Raw genomic sequence first — 17851 nt, forward strand, 5'->3', positions numbered from 1 at the left:
TGTGTTTTCTGTGGACACGGCACCTTGACCCATTCAATCCGAGAACGCATATACAGTATGTGTCATTTTAGATTATTTAGCTAGAACCATTATTTATTTATTTTGAAAAAGAAAACGTTTTTAACTCAAATCTTTGCTTCTGGGGATTCTACAAATGTCTTCTAAATCCTAACGGTTAAAAAGAAAATTGCTATTTCAGTGGTGATCACAACTTTTTTCATGTCAAGGACCACCTAGAATGATATGTATTTGGCCGCGGACCCCCATCTCAAAATATGTTGTTCCAGGGACCCCCACCAGAAGCAAAGATTCGAGTTAAAAATGTATATATATATATATTCAAAGATTTGCACACGTTTTGTGCGGCACCGAGTGCCGTGCTGTGAGCTTGTAGATCTGCTATTTTTGGAATAGCCAAAGAAATCTTAGAATGACACAGATGTGTTCCTGGATTGAATGGGTTATGGCCCCTACATGCTCCAGTTTTACTCATCCATCCACTGATGGCTATAACTGTAGCAGGTAGGGGCCTTTATTCTCTTCTCTTTACTGCACTCCAGTCTGCTTTACTGCACTCCAGTCTGCTTTACTGCGCTCCAGTCTGCTTTACTGCACTCCAGTCTGCTTTACTGCACTCCAGTCTGCTGTACTCCGTAACGATAATATGAATAAAGTTGGTTCTCGTGTGATGTCCAGGTCTGGCTGTAAGATCTGGAAGTTTCTAATAGTACTTAAAGTACCAAAAGTAGAAAGTACTCATAATGCACGATGTCCCCATTTCACAAGTTTTCAAATGTTTAAACATCTTTTGAAAATAGCCGATCTACAAGCTCACAATGCATCGCGACGCATTGTGAGCTTGTAGATCGGCAAGCTTTTGTCAGACAAGACGAGAGACATGGAGACGAGCAGAGACATTAAAGACACATGGAAACCAGCTGTCCCAGACCAGTGGACTGATTCACACCAGTTCCCCTCATTTGTTAATGTAACATTTATTTTTTAACTCTTAAAGGTTTATTTTCCACATATTTATTTTTCATTATGAAAGGTTTGTTGATGTAAAAGTCATCATGGGTCAATTTCCTTTCATATCTTGAAATAAAGCCTTTTTATGGTTTGGATTTAAGATCCAAAAACAACTTTTTGAATGATAGTCTGATTTTTTTATTTGTGTTTTGATTCTTTGTTTGCTCTTTTTTCATTCTTCTATTATGGTTCATTTTATATGTTTAATACATAAAGTTTTCCACTAGTCATGGAAAATGACAAAATAATTAAAGGAGCATTTCACCCCTGGAAGAACTTACAGTCACTCAATGTTAATAATATTTGTAGTAGATAACAGTAGCAAATTTGCACCCTATGGCCAGAAATATATAGAAGTCTGTGTGTTTGACTGGACTGCTGCATTACTACAATGACCATAATGCTTTGGGGTACTGCCCTTCCTTGTGGGGAGGGGAGGCTGTGTGGGGGTGTGGTCTACATCGTAGTCAGGAAATAAGGTGAGATAAAGAGACTATGAGTCAAATGCCTCATAGTCTCTGAGGATATGGATAAAAATCTAAACATACAGATAAAACACAAAAGACACACCAGGATCGTGTTTATGGGTCCTAGACCTAGATAAAAATCGGCGAAATGTCCCTTTAATGATAGATTAATAACTGATGACTGTTTGTAAATTATGGTTTTGTAAAGTAGGAATCAGTCCTGGTAAGTGAACAGTGTGTTCAGATGCACCGATCGTTTCGCCCAGTGTTTCTCAAACTTTTTCATGTCAAGGACCCCCAAATTGATGTATATATTTGGCTAAGTAGTATATTTATATTAACTAAGTAGTATATTTACTCAAGTGCTGCACTTATGTACAATTTATGAGGTACTTCTACTTAACTTGTAGGGGTCCTTGACATGAAAGTGTTTGAGGAACACTGTTGTATTGTGTGTGTGTGTGTGTGTGTGTGTGTGTGTGTGTGTGTGTGTGTGTGTGTGTGTGTGTGTGTGTGTGTGTGTGTGTGTGTGTGTGTGTGTGTGTGTGTGTGTGTGTGTGTGTGTGTGTGCGCGTGGCTGGTTCTAATCCCTGCCTTGCTAGAGGGCTCGTTGTAGTGTTTGACCTTTGCAGTGGGATGTGTCGCATGCTGTTGTAATTTGTCTCCTTGTGAACACAGGGTCCTCCAGATGTTCACACTGGAACAGTGGTATAAAGTAACTTAAGTACATTTACTCAAGTAGGCCTACTGTACTTATAAGTACAATTCTGAGGTACTTTTACTTTGATTGATTGAATACTTTATTTAGAAGGTTGCAGAAAAAAAAGCACATGGAAGTGCAGTTTACCATACAAGGTCAGCTAAAATGGATCGCTCATGAAAGCCGCAATGGCTTGTTTCAAATGAGATCCTCACTTACTCAATTCATGCAGATACTTTACTGGAGTATTTCCAATTTTCAGTACTTTTACTTCTACTCCACTACATCTCAGAGGCAAATATTGTACTTTTTACTCCACTACAATTATTTGAAAACTTTAGTTACTAGTTACTTTTTCCACCACTGATTTAATGCTTAATATCTACCCTCAGGTCATTCATTTCTGTGGCTGGTTAGGGCATTGGTTCTCAAAGTGGGGTCCGGGGGGACCCCCAGGGAATGATGGATAGTTAGGAACCAAATGGACCCTTATGGGTCTGTAACTCTGAGAGTGTACAAATGGAACCAAATGGACCCTAACGGGTCCATTTGGTTCCATTTGTACACTCTCAGAGTTACATTAACATTGATTTTACAATATAAATTGGGGTCCCAGAGATAGAAATGCCATTAAATGGGGGTCCGTAGCCTAATGCATGTCAAACTGGGGGTCCTTGAAATTAAAATGGTTGAGAATCACTGCTAGAGCCGTGAAAATCTTCTCTTATGGGGGTCCCTGGCTTATCTTTTCAAATGGGGGTCCGCGGGGTAATACGTGTCAATTTGGGTGTCCTTGTCAGACTGAATTAAAGATTAAATTCCTATTGGGAATTGTAGACGGTCTGATACGTTTGATCATTATGTTTGATTGTAATATCACAAATTAATGTCATTTATAATGTCAACCACATTATTTAGGGGCAAATTTTCGTATTGTATTTTGTATAATGTATTTTTTTATTTTTTTTTTAAACAATGCAAAAATTGCTGAACAACCAAATGCATTGTGATTTATTTCATTCATTCATTCATTCATACACTCATCCATCCATCCATCCATCATTCAGAAGGTGTTTGTCATCTACACGTGGGTCTGGGGGGGGGGTCTGGGGTGTGTGTGTGTGGGGGGGTCTGGGGTGGGGTTGGGGGGGTCTGAGGTGTGTGTGTGTGTGTGTGTGGGGGGGGGGGGGGCGGTTCTTCATAAATACTACGGGGGAAAAAAAACTTGCGCTGCTCGCGCGTTGCACAGACATCGGTGACCTGTAGAATTCTGTGACACCGGGGCAGCCATATTTGATGAGAGTTAATCCTTCACATGTGTTGGTAATTACAGTTCTGTTCCATTCAGCCAGAGCTCCAGAGCCTTGGCAGGGAGTGATGGAAGAAGTACTCACATGTTTTACTTAAGTAAAAAGTATCAATAGTATACTGCAATGTAGAAATACTCTGTTACTGGTAAAAGTTTGGAATTCAAAATGTACCTAAGTAAAAGTACAAAAGTATTGGTATCAAAATGTACTTAACGTACCAAAAGTGGAAAGTACTCATTATGCAGAATGTCACATTTCACACGTTTTCAAATGTATACAATTAATTTGAAAATAGCAGATCTACAAGCTCACTTGTAGATCTGCTATTTTCGAATGGCCAAAAATTTATATAGGGCTGAAGTGGGTAATGTATGTTTTGTAATAATAATCCAAATCTACAAAGTAACTAGTAACTAAAGCGTTCAAATAATTGTAGTGGAGTAATATGTGAGATGTAGTGGAGTAGAAGTAAAAATACAGAACATTGGAACTACTCCAGTAAAGTCAAAATACCTCAAACTTTTACTCAAGTACAGGACTTGAGTAAATGTACTTAGTTACTTTACACTATTTGGCCAACATGAACAACAACAGAACCTCTGAATGGAACACAGCCTTAATCATGTTATCATTGGAAACATGTGTAAAACAACTATAGTAACATTATTACACAACTTTATGGTGACAGTGATTTAAATGGTGAAATATTATGTTCTCCAGTTGTTAGGACAAGAGGAAGGAGGTTGCTAAAGGGCATTTCTATATGTATTCCTCTTTTATGCTATGTGAAATTAAATATATGCATCTTATACAGTAATCTGATCAAATAAAATGCCAATCTTACCATTTTAATGGTTATTTATAGGCTTTATTCATAAGAACTGATGTCAGAGCCTCCAGATGGAATGCAGTGGTGGAAAAAGTACTCAAGTGTTTTACTTAAGTAAAAGTATCAATACTGCAATGTAGAAGTACTCTGTTACAAGTAAAAGTCCGGAATTCTAAATTTACTTGAGTAAAAGTACAAAAGTATTGGTATCAAAATGTACTTAAAGTACCAAAAGTAAAAAGTACTAAATATTTGAAAATAGCCGATCTACAAGCTCACAACGCGTCGTGTTGTGAGCTTGTAGATCTGCTATTTTCAAATAGCCTATGTATAAAATAGGGCTAAAGTGGTTAATGTATGTTTCGTAATATTTATATCTGCAAAGTAACTAGTAACTAAAGTTTTCAAATAATTGTAGTGGAGTAAAAGTACAATATTTGCCTCTGAGATGTAGTGGAGTAGAAGTAAAAGTATTGGAAATTGGAAATACTCAAGTAAAGTACAAATACCTAAAAATGTTAAGTAAATGTACTTAGTTACTTTCCACCACTGATGGAATGTGACATGAATGTATTATAAATGTGATTGGTTTGATTTGATTTTGGTAAAAGAAATAGGAGCAGGAAAACACAATATAACTTAAACCCAGGATATCCACATGAAAGCATAACAAAACACTTGGCCTTTTGGCAGGCCTTTCCCCATGATTGTACAGTTTTTAACCTTATATCTATTTAAAGGTAGAGATAGGATGTCATCATGAAGTTAAAGCTCTTCAATGTCGTGAGATTTTAACAAAAAGACTATTACAATCCAGTAGGTGTCGCTGTTTTACAGCAGCTGGATGACAGATTTCGTTAGGTCACCAATGTGGCCGTAACACCATCGACGCCATTGACCGGCAGTAACCTCCCTCTGCGAGCGGATGTCGGTCAGTGTTGCCATGTCGGCTTTTTATAAGCGACTTTGAGATATTTTTTTTGTAAAGTTGTTGCGGGTTAGGGTTTTTTGTGCTTATTTCTAAAGTTGCTTAGTTGGGCTTGTTTCACAATTTTTTCAATTTATTTAAACCAGTGGTTGAACTGGGGACGGGCCCCCCACCGTGATAAAGCAGTTGGAATGTAGGAGTTGAGGCATTACATTTAGTTTGACTAGGTTCTACATATAAATATTGTGAAAATAGCAGATCTACAACGCCTCTCAAGTTGTGAGCTTGTAGATCTGCTATTTTAAAAATGTTTGCCTCTTTCTTATATTATTTGACAATTTGGCCAATGTTTTACTTCTTTTTTTTAGGTATTAAAAAGGTCTTAGAATTCCTTACATTATCACTTCACTGTCATCTGGGGACCCCCCCCCCCCCAAAGAAATCATGTGGGGACCACCCTGAGGGTCCACGACCCACAGGTTGAGAACCACTGGTTACTTCTTTTGGGCTTGTCTTCATAGACCTGGTTTGCTTATTTCTTTCCCAACATCTGGCAACACTGATGTCGGTCAATATTCTGCTTTATAACAAACTGAGGCTGAAAGAAAGTGTTACTGTAGTGTGTGTGTGCGTGTGTACTGTAACTACACACCTAGACTGAGAGATAATAAGATAAATCTACATTAAAGTGATAAATAAGCAGGTTGTCATGAGAAGGTGCGTCTATTTCTACACAACAGACACAAGGTTTGACTTTATGCTAAAAATACTGGATTTGTTTGTTTGTTTGATTATTTAGTTTATTTTATTTAGTTTGTATCTAAATGTATCAACATGGACACATTGTGTCTGTTTGTATCAGATGGTTTATTATTTGTGTCTCAGGAATAATTAATAATATGAACCACAACTAAACTTATTTTCTGCGCGACTATATTAATATTTATAATTATTCTGTTATTTAATGAAACAACATACTGTCAGTGGTGGAAAAAGTACTCAAATTCTTTACTTAAGTAAAAGTACCAATACTGCAATATAAAAATACTCTGTTACAAGTAAAAGTCCAGAATAAAAAATGTACTTGAGTAAAAGTACAAAAGTATTGGCATCAAAATGTACTTAAAGTATCAAAAGTAAAAGTACTAAATATTTGAAAATAGCCGATCTACAAGTAGATCTGCTATTTTCAAATAGCCTAGGTATAAAATAGGGCTAAGTGGTTAATGTATGTTTCATTATATCATAATTTACATCTGAAAAGTAACTAGTAACTAAAGTTTTCAAGTAAATGTAGTGGAGTAAAAGTACAATATTTGCCTCTGAGATGTAGTGGAGTAGAAGTAAAAGTAATGGAAATTGGAAATACTCAAGTAAAGTACAAATACCTCAAAATTGTACTTAAGTACAGTACTTGAGTAAATGTACTTAGTTACTTTCCACCACTGCATACTGTCAGGTAGAGTCTGTCTTTATTTCATTTAAGGTGGTATGATATGATGAGTCTCCTATTTAAAACGCCTTTCAGTCAACATTCTGCCTTAATATCATGTCTCTATAAAAAAAACACCACAACATAACTATCTGTGAATTTAGAGGAAATATTAGCTATAAAATATTGTGGTTCAATGGAAACATATTATGACACAAAGCTGTTAGAATTCAATTCATGTGATTTTATGTATTTGTTGAAGTGATTTTATTCTCACCAGAAAAACTGACAAAGTGAGACTTAATGATTTAATGATTTAAAGATGCAGATGTTTCAACCTGGATTTGTGTCTGCACGCGATGTGTGTGTGTGGTGGAAAAAGTACTCGCATTTAAGCAGTGGTGGAAAAAGTACTCAAATGTTTTACTTAAGTAAAAGTACCAATACTGCAATATAAAAATACTCTGTTACAAGTAAAAGTCCAAAATAAAAAATGTACTTGAGTAAAAGTACAAAAGTATTGGCATCAAAATGTACTTAAAGTACCAAAAGTAAAAGTACTAAATATTTGAAAATAGCCGATCTACAAGCTCACAGTCGCGTTGTGAGCTTGTAGATCTGCTTGTAGATAGCCTATGTATAAAATAGGGCTAAAGTGGTTAATGTATGTTTCATAATATCATAGTTTATATCTGAAAAGTAACTAGTAACTAAAGTTTTCAAATAATTGTAGTGGAGTAAAAGTACAATATTTGCCTCTGAGATGTAGTGGAGTAGAAGTAAAAGTATTGGAAATTGGAAATACTCAAGTAAAGTACAAATACCTCAAAATTGTACTTAAGTACAGTACTTAAGTAAATGTACTTAGTTACTTTCCACCACTGCATTTAAGTAAAAGTATCAATACTGCAACGTAGAAATACTCTGTTACAAGTATGTCCAGAATTCAACAGCCTTAACAGACTGTGTGTGTGTGTGTGTGTGTGGGCAATAGAGCAAAAAGGCACCCATGTTGTCGCCTCTCTTAAAGTGAGGGGTTTAAGTCGGTGCTTCTCACACTTTCTCATGTCAAGGACCCCCAAATGAATGTGTATTTGGGCCGTGGACCCCCATCTGACAATATAGTGTTCCAGGAACCCTCCCTACATGCAAGAATTGTTTTTGAAATGAAATGTTTTCCAAGATTCTTTTTTGGAAAACATCTCATCTTCAAGCTGTAGATATGGCTGTTTTAGAAATAAATGCTGTATCCAGGGTTAAAGTGGTTAAACAATTTCTTCTTGTAATGCTACACTGGGGGTCCTCGAACCTCACTTTGAGAAACACTGCATTAAGTGGTTAAGGAGATGGGGATGAGCTCACTTTAACCTGCCTAGAATGATCTCTATCTGCATCTGAATACATGTTACCATCAGCCTGTGTGTGTATGTCTGATCACCTGGGGGTCTGACCCTACTTTACATTGATTTAAACCCCATGATTTAATCATGGATTATAAGTGTGTGTGGTGTGTGTGGTGTGTGTGGTGTGTGTGTGTGTGTGTGTGTGTGTGTGTGTGTGTGTGTGTGTGTGTGTGTGTGTGTGTGTGTGTGTGTGTGTGTGTGTGTGTGTGTGTGTGTGTGTGTGTGTGTGTGTGTGTGTGTGTGTGTGTGTGTGTGTGTGTGTGTGTGTGTGTGTGTGTGTGTGTGTGTGTGTGTGTGTGTGTCAGTGAAAGTAGCAATACCACAGTATAAAGATAAGTGTTCCAATAAGTAAAAGGCCTGTGTTCAAAATGTTACTTGAGTGAAAGTACAAAAGCATTGTCATGAAAATATACTTAAATTACTAAAAATGTTTGAGAATAGCAATACAAACAATAGCAATACAAGCTCACAACGCGTCGCGACGCGTTGTGAGCTTGTAGATCGGCTATTTTCAAATAGCCTATGTATAAAATGGGGCTGAAGTGGTTAATGTATGTTTTATAATATAATAATTTGTATCTACAAAGTAACTAGTAACTCAAGTTTTCAAATAATTGTAGTGGAGTAAAAGTACAATATTTGCCTCTGAGATGTAGTGGATTAGAAAACTGAAAAGTAAAAATACCTCAAATTTGTATTTAAGTACAGTACTTGAGTAAATGTACTTAGTTACTTTGTGTGTGTGTGTGTGTGTGTGTGTGGGGGGGGGGGGAGGGGGGGGTCTCACAGTTTAAGCGTTTAGCAGATAGATGCTGTTATCCAGATTCCAGAGTGATTTGCAAAATGCGAGATGAGTAAGTACTAAGCAAATGGTATTAGGTAATGAGTCCTGAGTAAAAGGCACGAGTCCTAATAGTCAGCAAACAACACCGTGGTAAACAGACAGTCATGTAAATAAGAAGTGCAAAGAAAACAATCAAATGCTGCAGTGATGATGTGTCAACAACACAAACAATGCAGAAACGACAACAGCAAAAAGCCCAGAGATTACCACAAAGTGTTCTTGTCAGTCAGTCAGCATGGTGTGTATTCCTGCATGGAGAGACCTCTCTGTACGTAGAAATACTGACAGAGCAACTACCTTTTTTTATCCATTAAGACCGGCAACGCATCTGTGTCATTTTAAGATTTATTTGGCTGTTCCAACAAATTGCAGATATACAAGCTCGTAGCGCGGCACTCTTGTAGATCTGCAATTTTTTGTTGTTGTTGAAAAATCGTGTAAATGTGGGGGGGGGGGGGGGGGGGGTTCCCTAGAACAAAATATTTTAAGATGGGATGGGGGGGGGGGGGGGGGGTGTTCTGTGGCCAAATAAATACATATAATTTTGGGTGGTCCTTGACATGGAAAAAGTTTAAAAACTACTGATATAGAAAAACATGTTTTTCATGTTATGATTTAGAAGACATTTTTAGAATCGTCCTCAGGTCTTGATTTATCTCAGTTGCAATGTAACACAGCCTCTGTTTTTTTAATTCCCATTTAATTATACATACAGGCCACATTATGTCATTCAACTTTTAGCTTTTTGCTTTATCTAAACCCATGTTTTCTCACGTTTATTTATTTCATCCATGGTGACTTGACAGTATGTGGGGAAGTGCTGTATAGAGCTCTTTTTGTATGTGATGTCACCTAATCTAATCTATATAACTCACATGTTTCACTCTCTCTCTCTCTCCTCTGGTATCTCCCCCACCGTAAACATACCGTATCCACAGACCTGTCTGTATCTAAAACCAAATATCATCTCTTTTTATGGCCACAGAATATAGCAGATATACAAGCTATGAGCTTGTAGATCTGCTATATTGTCTGTCTGTCTGTCTGTCTGCATTCTGCAGCCTCATGCATATCAATTTGGGGGTCCTTGACATTAAAGTGTTGGAGGAGGGGGGGGCGTAGTGGGAGGGTGAACACACAAAGCCACACGTCTCCCCTGACCCCTCCCCTTCCCCTCAGTGTAGTTCAGAGCAGCAGGTCATCTTGTCGTTCAGAGTGACTCAGAGGAACAAAAGCTGCTGGTTCCAGTTCAGTTCAGTTGGGAAACACCTTCTCACAGGAGAGGAGCTGAGAGAGAGAGGAGAGAACGTGAGAAACAGCAGTCAGTCAGTCAGTCAGATAGTCAGTCAGTTCCAGATAGCAGCCTTACCACTGAGCTCACCACAAGCCTGACCTTTAACCCCTAGTACCTTTGAGCTGCGTTGCTGCGCTGGAGGGTTGGGCTGAACCTCTGTACAGAGAGGAGAGGAGAGCTGAACCTCAGTCTGTACAGAGAGGAGAGGAGAGCGTTGCTGCTTCTTCAGTCTGACTGACCTCAGACCGTCTTCTATTTCAGTTGAAGACCAGCGCTACGGACGGACGGACGGCTGGACGGACCTGACGGACGGACAGCGGGTCCTGGATAGACGATGTCTTCTGTCTCCACTCAGCTCCGCTTGCTGCTGTGGAAGAACTTCACCTACAGACGGAGACAGACAGTAAGAGCATTTTGATCATTTATGGCATTTATTAGATGTTCTTATAAGAGATGCATTGCAATTTAGATCAGTGGCTGATTGATATGTATTTGGCCGCTGCGGGGCCCACATCTTATAATGTTTTGTGCCAGGGACCCCCAGAAGACAAGATTTGTGTGTAAAAAAAAAAGAAGAAATCTCAATTATATTGAAGATTTCTCAAAAATAGCCCATGTAACACGCTCACAGTGTGTCATGGAAGCCAAAGTATAAAAAATATGGTTAAAATGATTGCGACGCTATATTAACTTCATTTAACTGGGGACCCCCTGGAACCCCCTTTAATGAGCACAAGGGACCCCCTGTCCCCCACTTTCAGAACCACTGCATTTGGATTAGTGTGTAAATTCATTCTGGATAATGATTAAGAACATCAGAGTTAAATGGTTGAGCTGTTCCATAGTGAAACATATACACAGAATGAGTTAATTATTAGGATTGGTTAATTCATTGTGATGAATATTATAATGAAATGGCTGTGCTGTGAGAGCAATAAACGAGCATCTTCCTGGGGGAGGAATTTATTATGTTGTAAAGAGAGTTGTGAGAGGATGTTTGTTTTGAATCCAAAGACGATGTTTAAAAGTCCTTTTTTCTTGTTTGCAGTGATGGGTTGTTATAGAGTCCATATCCACTTTCCATCTCTGAGAGATTGGCTTTTTGTACTAAAACATTTATATTGATTTATAATTCTTCTAGCTACTTGAGGCTTGTTGAGGCAGGATGGACACAGAGTTACAATGATTAATGTTCCATAGTGGGAAAAAAGGTCTCTGGTTTGATTCCTGCAACCCACAGGCCCAGCCTGTTGTAATCTCTATGCTCTTGAGAAAGGCACGTGTCTCCTTTCTTTCTACTCACGCAGTCACCAGATAAACATCCCTGTCTGCCCCGATAAATCATCCTTAATCACCCCAACGTATTTAATCGTATCCTCTCTAACTGCGCGGGGCAACTGAACACTTCACTATTTCCCCCCGACTCACTAAAGATGAACAAATACCAATACTAATCCTGTTTAACGATAAAAAACATTCTAATTGGGGGTCCTTTAGTCTCAGGCAGAGATTCCAGAACGTGGAAACGGTTTTAGAGATGCAGAGAGTTTTCCGTTAACTCATTCAGTCCAGTAACGCATATATATGTGTCATTTTTAGCTATGACCATTATTTTACACTTTGGGCTATTCAAAAATAGCAGATCTACAAGCTCATAGCACGGCACCGAGTGCACTATGAGCTTGTAGATCTTCAATTTTTTTAAACTCAAATCTTTGCTTCTGGGGATTTTACAAATGTCTTCTAAATCCTAACCGGTTTGTTTTGTTGAAAAAAACGTATGTTGCTATATTATCAGAGGTTCTCAAACTTTTTTTCATGTCAAGGACCCAAGAATAGCCAAGCCAAAGAAATCTAAAACGACACACGGATACGTTCCCGTCTTGAAGGGGTTAACTGCAGCTTTTTAGCTGCTATAGCAGTCAGTGTAGCTGCTGGCAGATGTGGTGATCAGAGATAATAAGACATCCACACGTGTTGCCAAATCAAATACAGATGTTTCTGTCTTTAAAACTAGGATCAGAGTGTTTTCCAACAAGAATCCTTGCTATGTTGATGTTGTTGTTGTTGTTGTTATTTGGCATGATGAACCCTATAGTCTTTAGCGTAGGAACGTGTTGTTGTTATTTGGTATGATGAACCCTATAGTCTTTAGCGTAGGAACGTGTTGTTATTATTTGGTATGATGAACCCTATAGTCTTTAGTGTAGGAACGTGTTATTATTTGGTATGATGAACCCTATAGTCTTTAGTGTAGGAACGTGTTGTTGTTATTTGGTATGATGAACCCTGTAGTCTTTAGCGTAGGAACGTGTTGTTGTTATTTGGTATGATGAACCCTATAGTCTTTAGTGTAGGAACGTGTTGTTATTATTTGGTATGAACCCTAGTATTTAGCGTAGCGTGTTGGAGCAGAGGATGACTTCATGTTTGTGGTCGTATTGATTTCATCTGCTCTCAGTTCATCTATTATGAATGAGTTCCTAATAATAATAATACAGAAAAAAGATGAGTGAGTGATTTTACATTATCCTGCTGCTGTAGGATATCCTGCAGACATCTTTCTCTCTATGAGGAAGCTGATAGTTGGCTTTTAAAGGCTCCTGATAGACTGTTGGCCTTCGGTAATAGAGTGTGTGTGTGTGTGTGTGTGTGTGTGTGGGGGGGGGGGGGGGGGTTAAAGTAGGCCATAATGGCTCCCACTCGCATCACATCCACCTTTTAAGTGCAGATCGTTAACAGACGGTGTCTCCTGCTCTCCTTTGTCCTTCAGCTCCAGCTGCTGATAGAGATCGTTTGGCCTCTGTTCATCTTCTTCATCCTCATCGCTGTGAGGACCAACTACCCTCCTTATGAGCAACATGAATGTGAGTACAACACACACACACACACACACACACACACACACACACACACACACACACACACACACACACACACACACACACACACACACACACACACACACACACACACACACACACACACACAGTGCTCTACCTGACGACACAGCCATTCAGCTCGGTGGTCTCCTGTTGTTGAGAGACCATTGAGATTGAAATGAGGTGTGAAGACATTCAGGCGTCGTCATCAGGTACTTTATTACTTACTGTGGATGTTTTGTTTTGAAGCTCAAAGCACACAGTTTCCTCATGCAAATTTAAGCCATTTAAACCGGGAACGCGTCTGTGTAACCACTTTAACCATTATTTTATACTTTGGCTGTTCAAAAATAGAATATTTTGAGCTGGGGGTCTGCAGCTAAATACATATCATTTTGGGGGTCCTTGACATGAAAAAATTTGAGAACCACTGATTATAGCAACATTATGTTTTTTTCAAAAAACTGTTAGGATTTAGAAGCAAAGATACGAGTTACAAATGTTGGCTTTACAAAAAAATAAAATATATATGTATATATACAAAGATTTGCCAAACAAATCACGAAATGCAGATCTACACGCTCATAGCGTGGCACTCAGTGCCGCTGTTGTTGTGATCCAGTTTCCATCTCTGAGAGATTGACTTTTTGTACTAAAACATTTATGATGACCATGCAAGTCTGCCTGGTCATTTAGCTGTCTATATGCTAGACTCGTTGTCAGTGGTGGAAAAAGTATTCTCATTTTTAAAGTATCAATACTGCAATGTAGAAATACTCTGTTACAAGTAAAAGTTCAGAATTCAAAATCTACTTGTATTGGTATCGAAATGTACTTTAACACTTGGGGTGCCAGAGGTTTATTAAAATATTATACGTTGAGTGCCTGGATTTTTTACAATTTTTGAACCTTTTTCAAGTAGTCACAAAATATTTTCAGTGATCACCGTCACAGGAGCCGAGATAAAGGCTTTTGAAGTCATAAGTTAACCAGGAAGTGGATTGGAGTCTAAATCTTTGAACAATGATATCTCCTGGTGCTGTGAAGGAAAAAAAATAATAATAATTAACGTTAGTATGGCGAAAACCGTATATATACGGTTTTGGCACCCAATGTGTTCCAAAAGTAGAAAGTACTCATAATGCAGAATGTCCCCATTTCACAAGTTTTCAAATGTATACAAATCTTTTGAAAATAGCAGATCTACAAGCTCTTGTGAGCGCATTGTGAGCTTGTAGATCGGCTATTTTGAAATGGCCGAAATGTATTTAGGGCTGAAGTGGTTACTGTATGTTTTGTAATAATAATCAAAATCTTCAAAGTAACTAGTAACTAAAGTTTTCAAATAATTATAGTGGAGTAAAAGTATAACAATTGCCTCTGAGATGTAATGGAGTAGAAGTAAAAGTACTGAAAACTGGAAATACTCCAGTAAAGTAAACGAATACCTCAAAAGTGTACTCAAGTACAGTACCTGAGTACATGTACTTAGTTACTTTACACCACTGCTCGTAGTAGGGATGCATTAATGGTAGAGCGGCACGTGGAGAGAACCACACAGAAATGCACATGTGTTGAGATTCCTAATCACGTTTATGGTCTGTGATATCTGTGATGGTGAACCCTTGAACCCCTGATTAGGACTAGTTTGATACGCTCCGTGACAAGTTGGCAACTCAGTGGTTTTGAGGGCATTTTATGTCAGCTTGAATGGAATGATTAAAAGGCCTCAAAGTCTCTCCTGGATTCTATTGACCTGACCTTTTTTTGTTGTTGTTGTTGACGATAGCAAGTGATGACTCACTAATTTAACTCCTTAAGACCGGGAACCATCTCTATGTCATTTTTAGATTTATTTGGCTATTCAAAAATAGCAGATATACAAGCTCTTAGCTATTAGCTTGTAGATCTGCTATTTTTTTGGAAAAATCTTGAAAATTTGTGCAAATCTATATTTTTCAAAGTGAAAATTTGTAACTCAAATCTTTGCTTCTGGGGGATTCTACAAATGTATTTCTTTGGGGGGAAAAAAACATGTTGCTATATCAGTGGTTCTCAAAAAACCGTGTGTGTGTGTGTGCGTGTGCGTGTGTGTGCGCGCGCGCGTACATACACAAAGATGTGCACATATTTTCAAGATTCTGTCAAAAATAGCCAAATAAATCTTAAAATGACACAGATGTGTTCCCTGTCTTAATGGGTTAAATATGACCTTGGACTAATTCCATGTGGTGCCAAATTGCTCAGAATGTTGTCTTGACACCTGTAGCCAACGTTCCTCTCCTTCCTGTTGATTTATCAGTGTAGTTTATTGGTCTGGGGGGCCGTTTATGGAGCCTTTTATTGCCATTCTCTCATCTCATTATCAAGACTGTATCTGTGCAGAGTGGTGAAGGGTCAGTGAAGCTCAGGGCAGATTGATAATCTTATCATGCTCCTCCTTATGGGAGAAACAGGATCTAATCCCAGCGACATCCACGATGCCCTATACCTCTCCAAATAAAAAAAATAAAAAATGTTTTGCTCACTCATTCAGTGCCAGTGACGTCACCGACGTAACGTTTTTATAAGCCCAGAGTGCCAATGACGTCGCCGACGTTTGTTTTATAATAAAAACATATATATATATATTATTATAATTTTTTTGAATTTTTTTTTTCAGAACCCAAGATATGATGATCTGAAGATTTGCTGCTCCATTCACTTCTTGTTTAACTTCTTACTGAAAAAGGCTGTATCTCGGCTCCTAAGCACTTTTTTTTTTACAATGTATTTTTGGCCTTGGCACAAGGGTGATAAAGCCAGAAATAAGTTTGTCACTGAATGAGTTCCTCTATTAAGAAACAAACTATCTATTCTTAACCGTGAATTATGTTTAGATTGTTGAGATCGTCAGTTCAGCTAAAGCTAAGGTATGGCAAGGTTAGGGTTGCCAACTCCTAGAGATTAAAATAAGGGACACCTAAACATTTTGGTGGTCAAAACCCCCAAAATGCATAGAAAACTATGCATTATACCTATTATAACGCAATACAAACACAATGGTCTTACACAAAGGAATGCATTAGGCTACTATTCATGATTTATATTTTTTCTGGAGCCAAAGTATGGCCCCTGCCATACCTTGAGGACAACTCTCCTAGCGGATAATACGGTCAGGAGAAGGCCTGCTCTACTCAGGGGGGGGGGGGGGAGTCGTGAAGAATAGTCTCTTGTAATTTAACTGGGTGCAAATTCTTGAGATGCTTACAATCAATGAATGGATTATCCTCACTCTCCTCAGTTAATATGTTCATTTATTTTCTTAGATAGTCGACCCACTGAGAAGAGGGTTAGGAGACAGAGACCGGGTTATTGGATCCATTTCCTGATCACAGAGTTCCCAAATTGACTGAATGAAGAGCTATTATTGAATAGTTTTTTTGTAATTTGAATGTTTTTTTTTGGTTGTGGTGTTTGTGGAAACTTTAAAGAACCTATAAAATACTATGTATAATGCTTTTGTAAACTTTTATAGTATTGTGAACCGTGTGAATTTCTATTGACCAATGAGAATCAGCTGTACACTATTGCATAGCTGTATTATGTCACTTCCTGTTTGATGTATTCTAGTTTGAAACGCTGAGGAAGGCCGACGTGCCGAAACGCGTCCGTTCCTCTAGATGGAATGCTGCTGAATCTAATCTAAGAAAATAAATTAACATATTAACTGAAGAGAGTGCGGATAATCCTCTCATTACCTTGCCATACCTTGCCATACCCAATCGACGCCCCTGAGAACATACCCGATGTACAAGAGCACAAACGTGTCGCATCGTAGATAACGTTGTGAGCTTATAGATCGGCTGTTTTCGCCGATAAACGTTCGCCTGTTTTTTTCCCCAAAATGCTGATCTATTTTCGTTTAGATGTTTGTCTATTTCTCGCATGTAATGACATGCCCAGCATAACCAAGGGACGCTATGGGTTCGTGCGGTTAAACAACTGTAAACATAACAACCAACAATGGAGCTTTTTTCACAGCGGCCATATTGGCACGATGACGGTAGGATAAACACAGATGTTACCAATGATACTAATTAAGGTTCTGTTTTGTTCCATTTTAGTGCAGCAGAGTCTCTCTATTGAGAAAGACCTGGCTCTGTTTGACCTGAATGGAACGGAGCCTTAATTCATTAAGACCGGGAACGCATTTTTGGGGATTTCTTTGGGATATTCAAAAAATAGCAGATCTACGAGCTCATAGCGCGGCACCGAGTGCAGCGCTATGAGCTTGTAGATCTGTGATACGTGTGCTTTAAAGCGAACTTTTTTAACTCCGATCTGTGCTTCTGGGGGGGGTCCCTGGAACAACATATTTTGAGATGGGGGTCCGCGGCCAAATACATATCATTTTGGGGGTCCTTGACATGGAAAAGTTGGAGCACCACTGATGTAGCAACACACTGTTAGGATTTTAGAAAACATTTATAGATACGTATTTGGCCGCGGACCCCCATCTCAGAATATGTTGTTCCAGGGACCCCCCCCAGAAGCAAAGATTTGAGTTACACATGTTCGCTTTAAAAAATCTATATATTTACACAAAATGTCACGATTTAAGTGCCGCGCTATGAGCTTGCATGTAGATCTGCTATTTTTTGAATAGCCAAAGAAATCAAAAAATTACAAGGATGCTTTCCCAGGCTCAATGGGTTAACCAATAGGCCCAAGTTGAAATCTTCCAAAAAAAC

At 38.5% G+C, this 17851-nt stretch overlaps 1 protein-coding gene across 2 annotated transcripts in view; it reads left to right on the forward strand.

Annotated features, from left to right (window-relative positions):
- The first annotated feature begins 5873 nt into the window (after window positions 1-5873).
- The window catches only part of LOC308076476 (phospholipid-transporting ATPase ABCA1-like), a 78209-nt gene continuing 66231 nt past the window's right edge, over window positions 5874-17851 (forward strand). Inside the window, exons 1-3 of one of the 2 annotated variants that reach the window (XM_080416781.1) lie at window positions 5874-6010; window positions 10498-10639; window positions 13010-13103. In XM_080416781.1, coding sequence (XP_080272907.1) covers window positions 10571-10639; window positions 13010-13103 — 163 coding nt within the window. In that variant the 5' untranslated portion in view covers window positions 5874-6010; window positions 10498-10570. Of the gene's footprint in view, window positions 6011-10276; window positions 10640-13009; window positions 13104-17851 lie in introns of those variants that run through there. The other variant, XM_080416782.1, reaches the window with a different exon arrangement.

The sequence above is a fragment of the Gymnoscopelus braueri genome, assembly GCF_963280865.1.
Source record: "Gymnoscopelus braueri genome assembly, chromosome: 20".
In the NCBI taxonomy this organism is placed as follows: Eukaryota; Metazoa; Chordata; class Actinopteri; order Myctophiformes; family Myctophidae; genus Gymnoscopelus; species Gymnoscopelus braueri.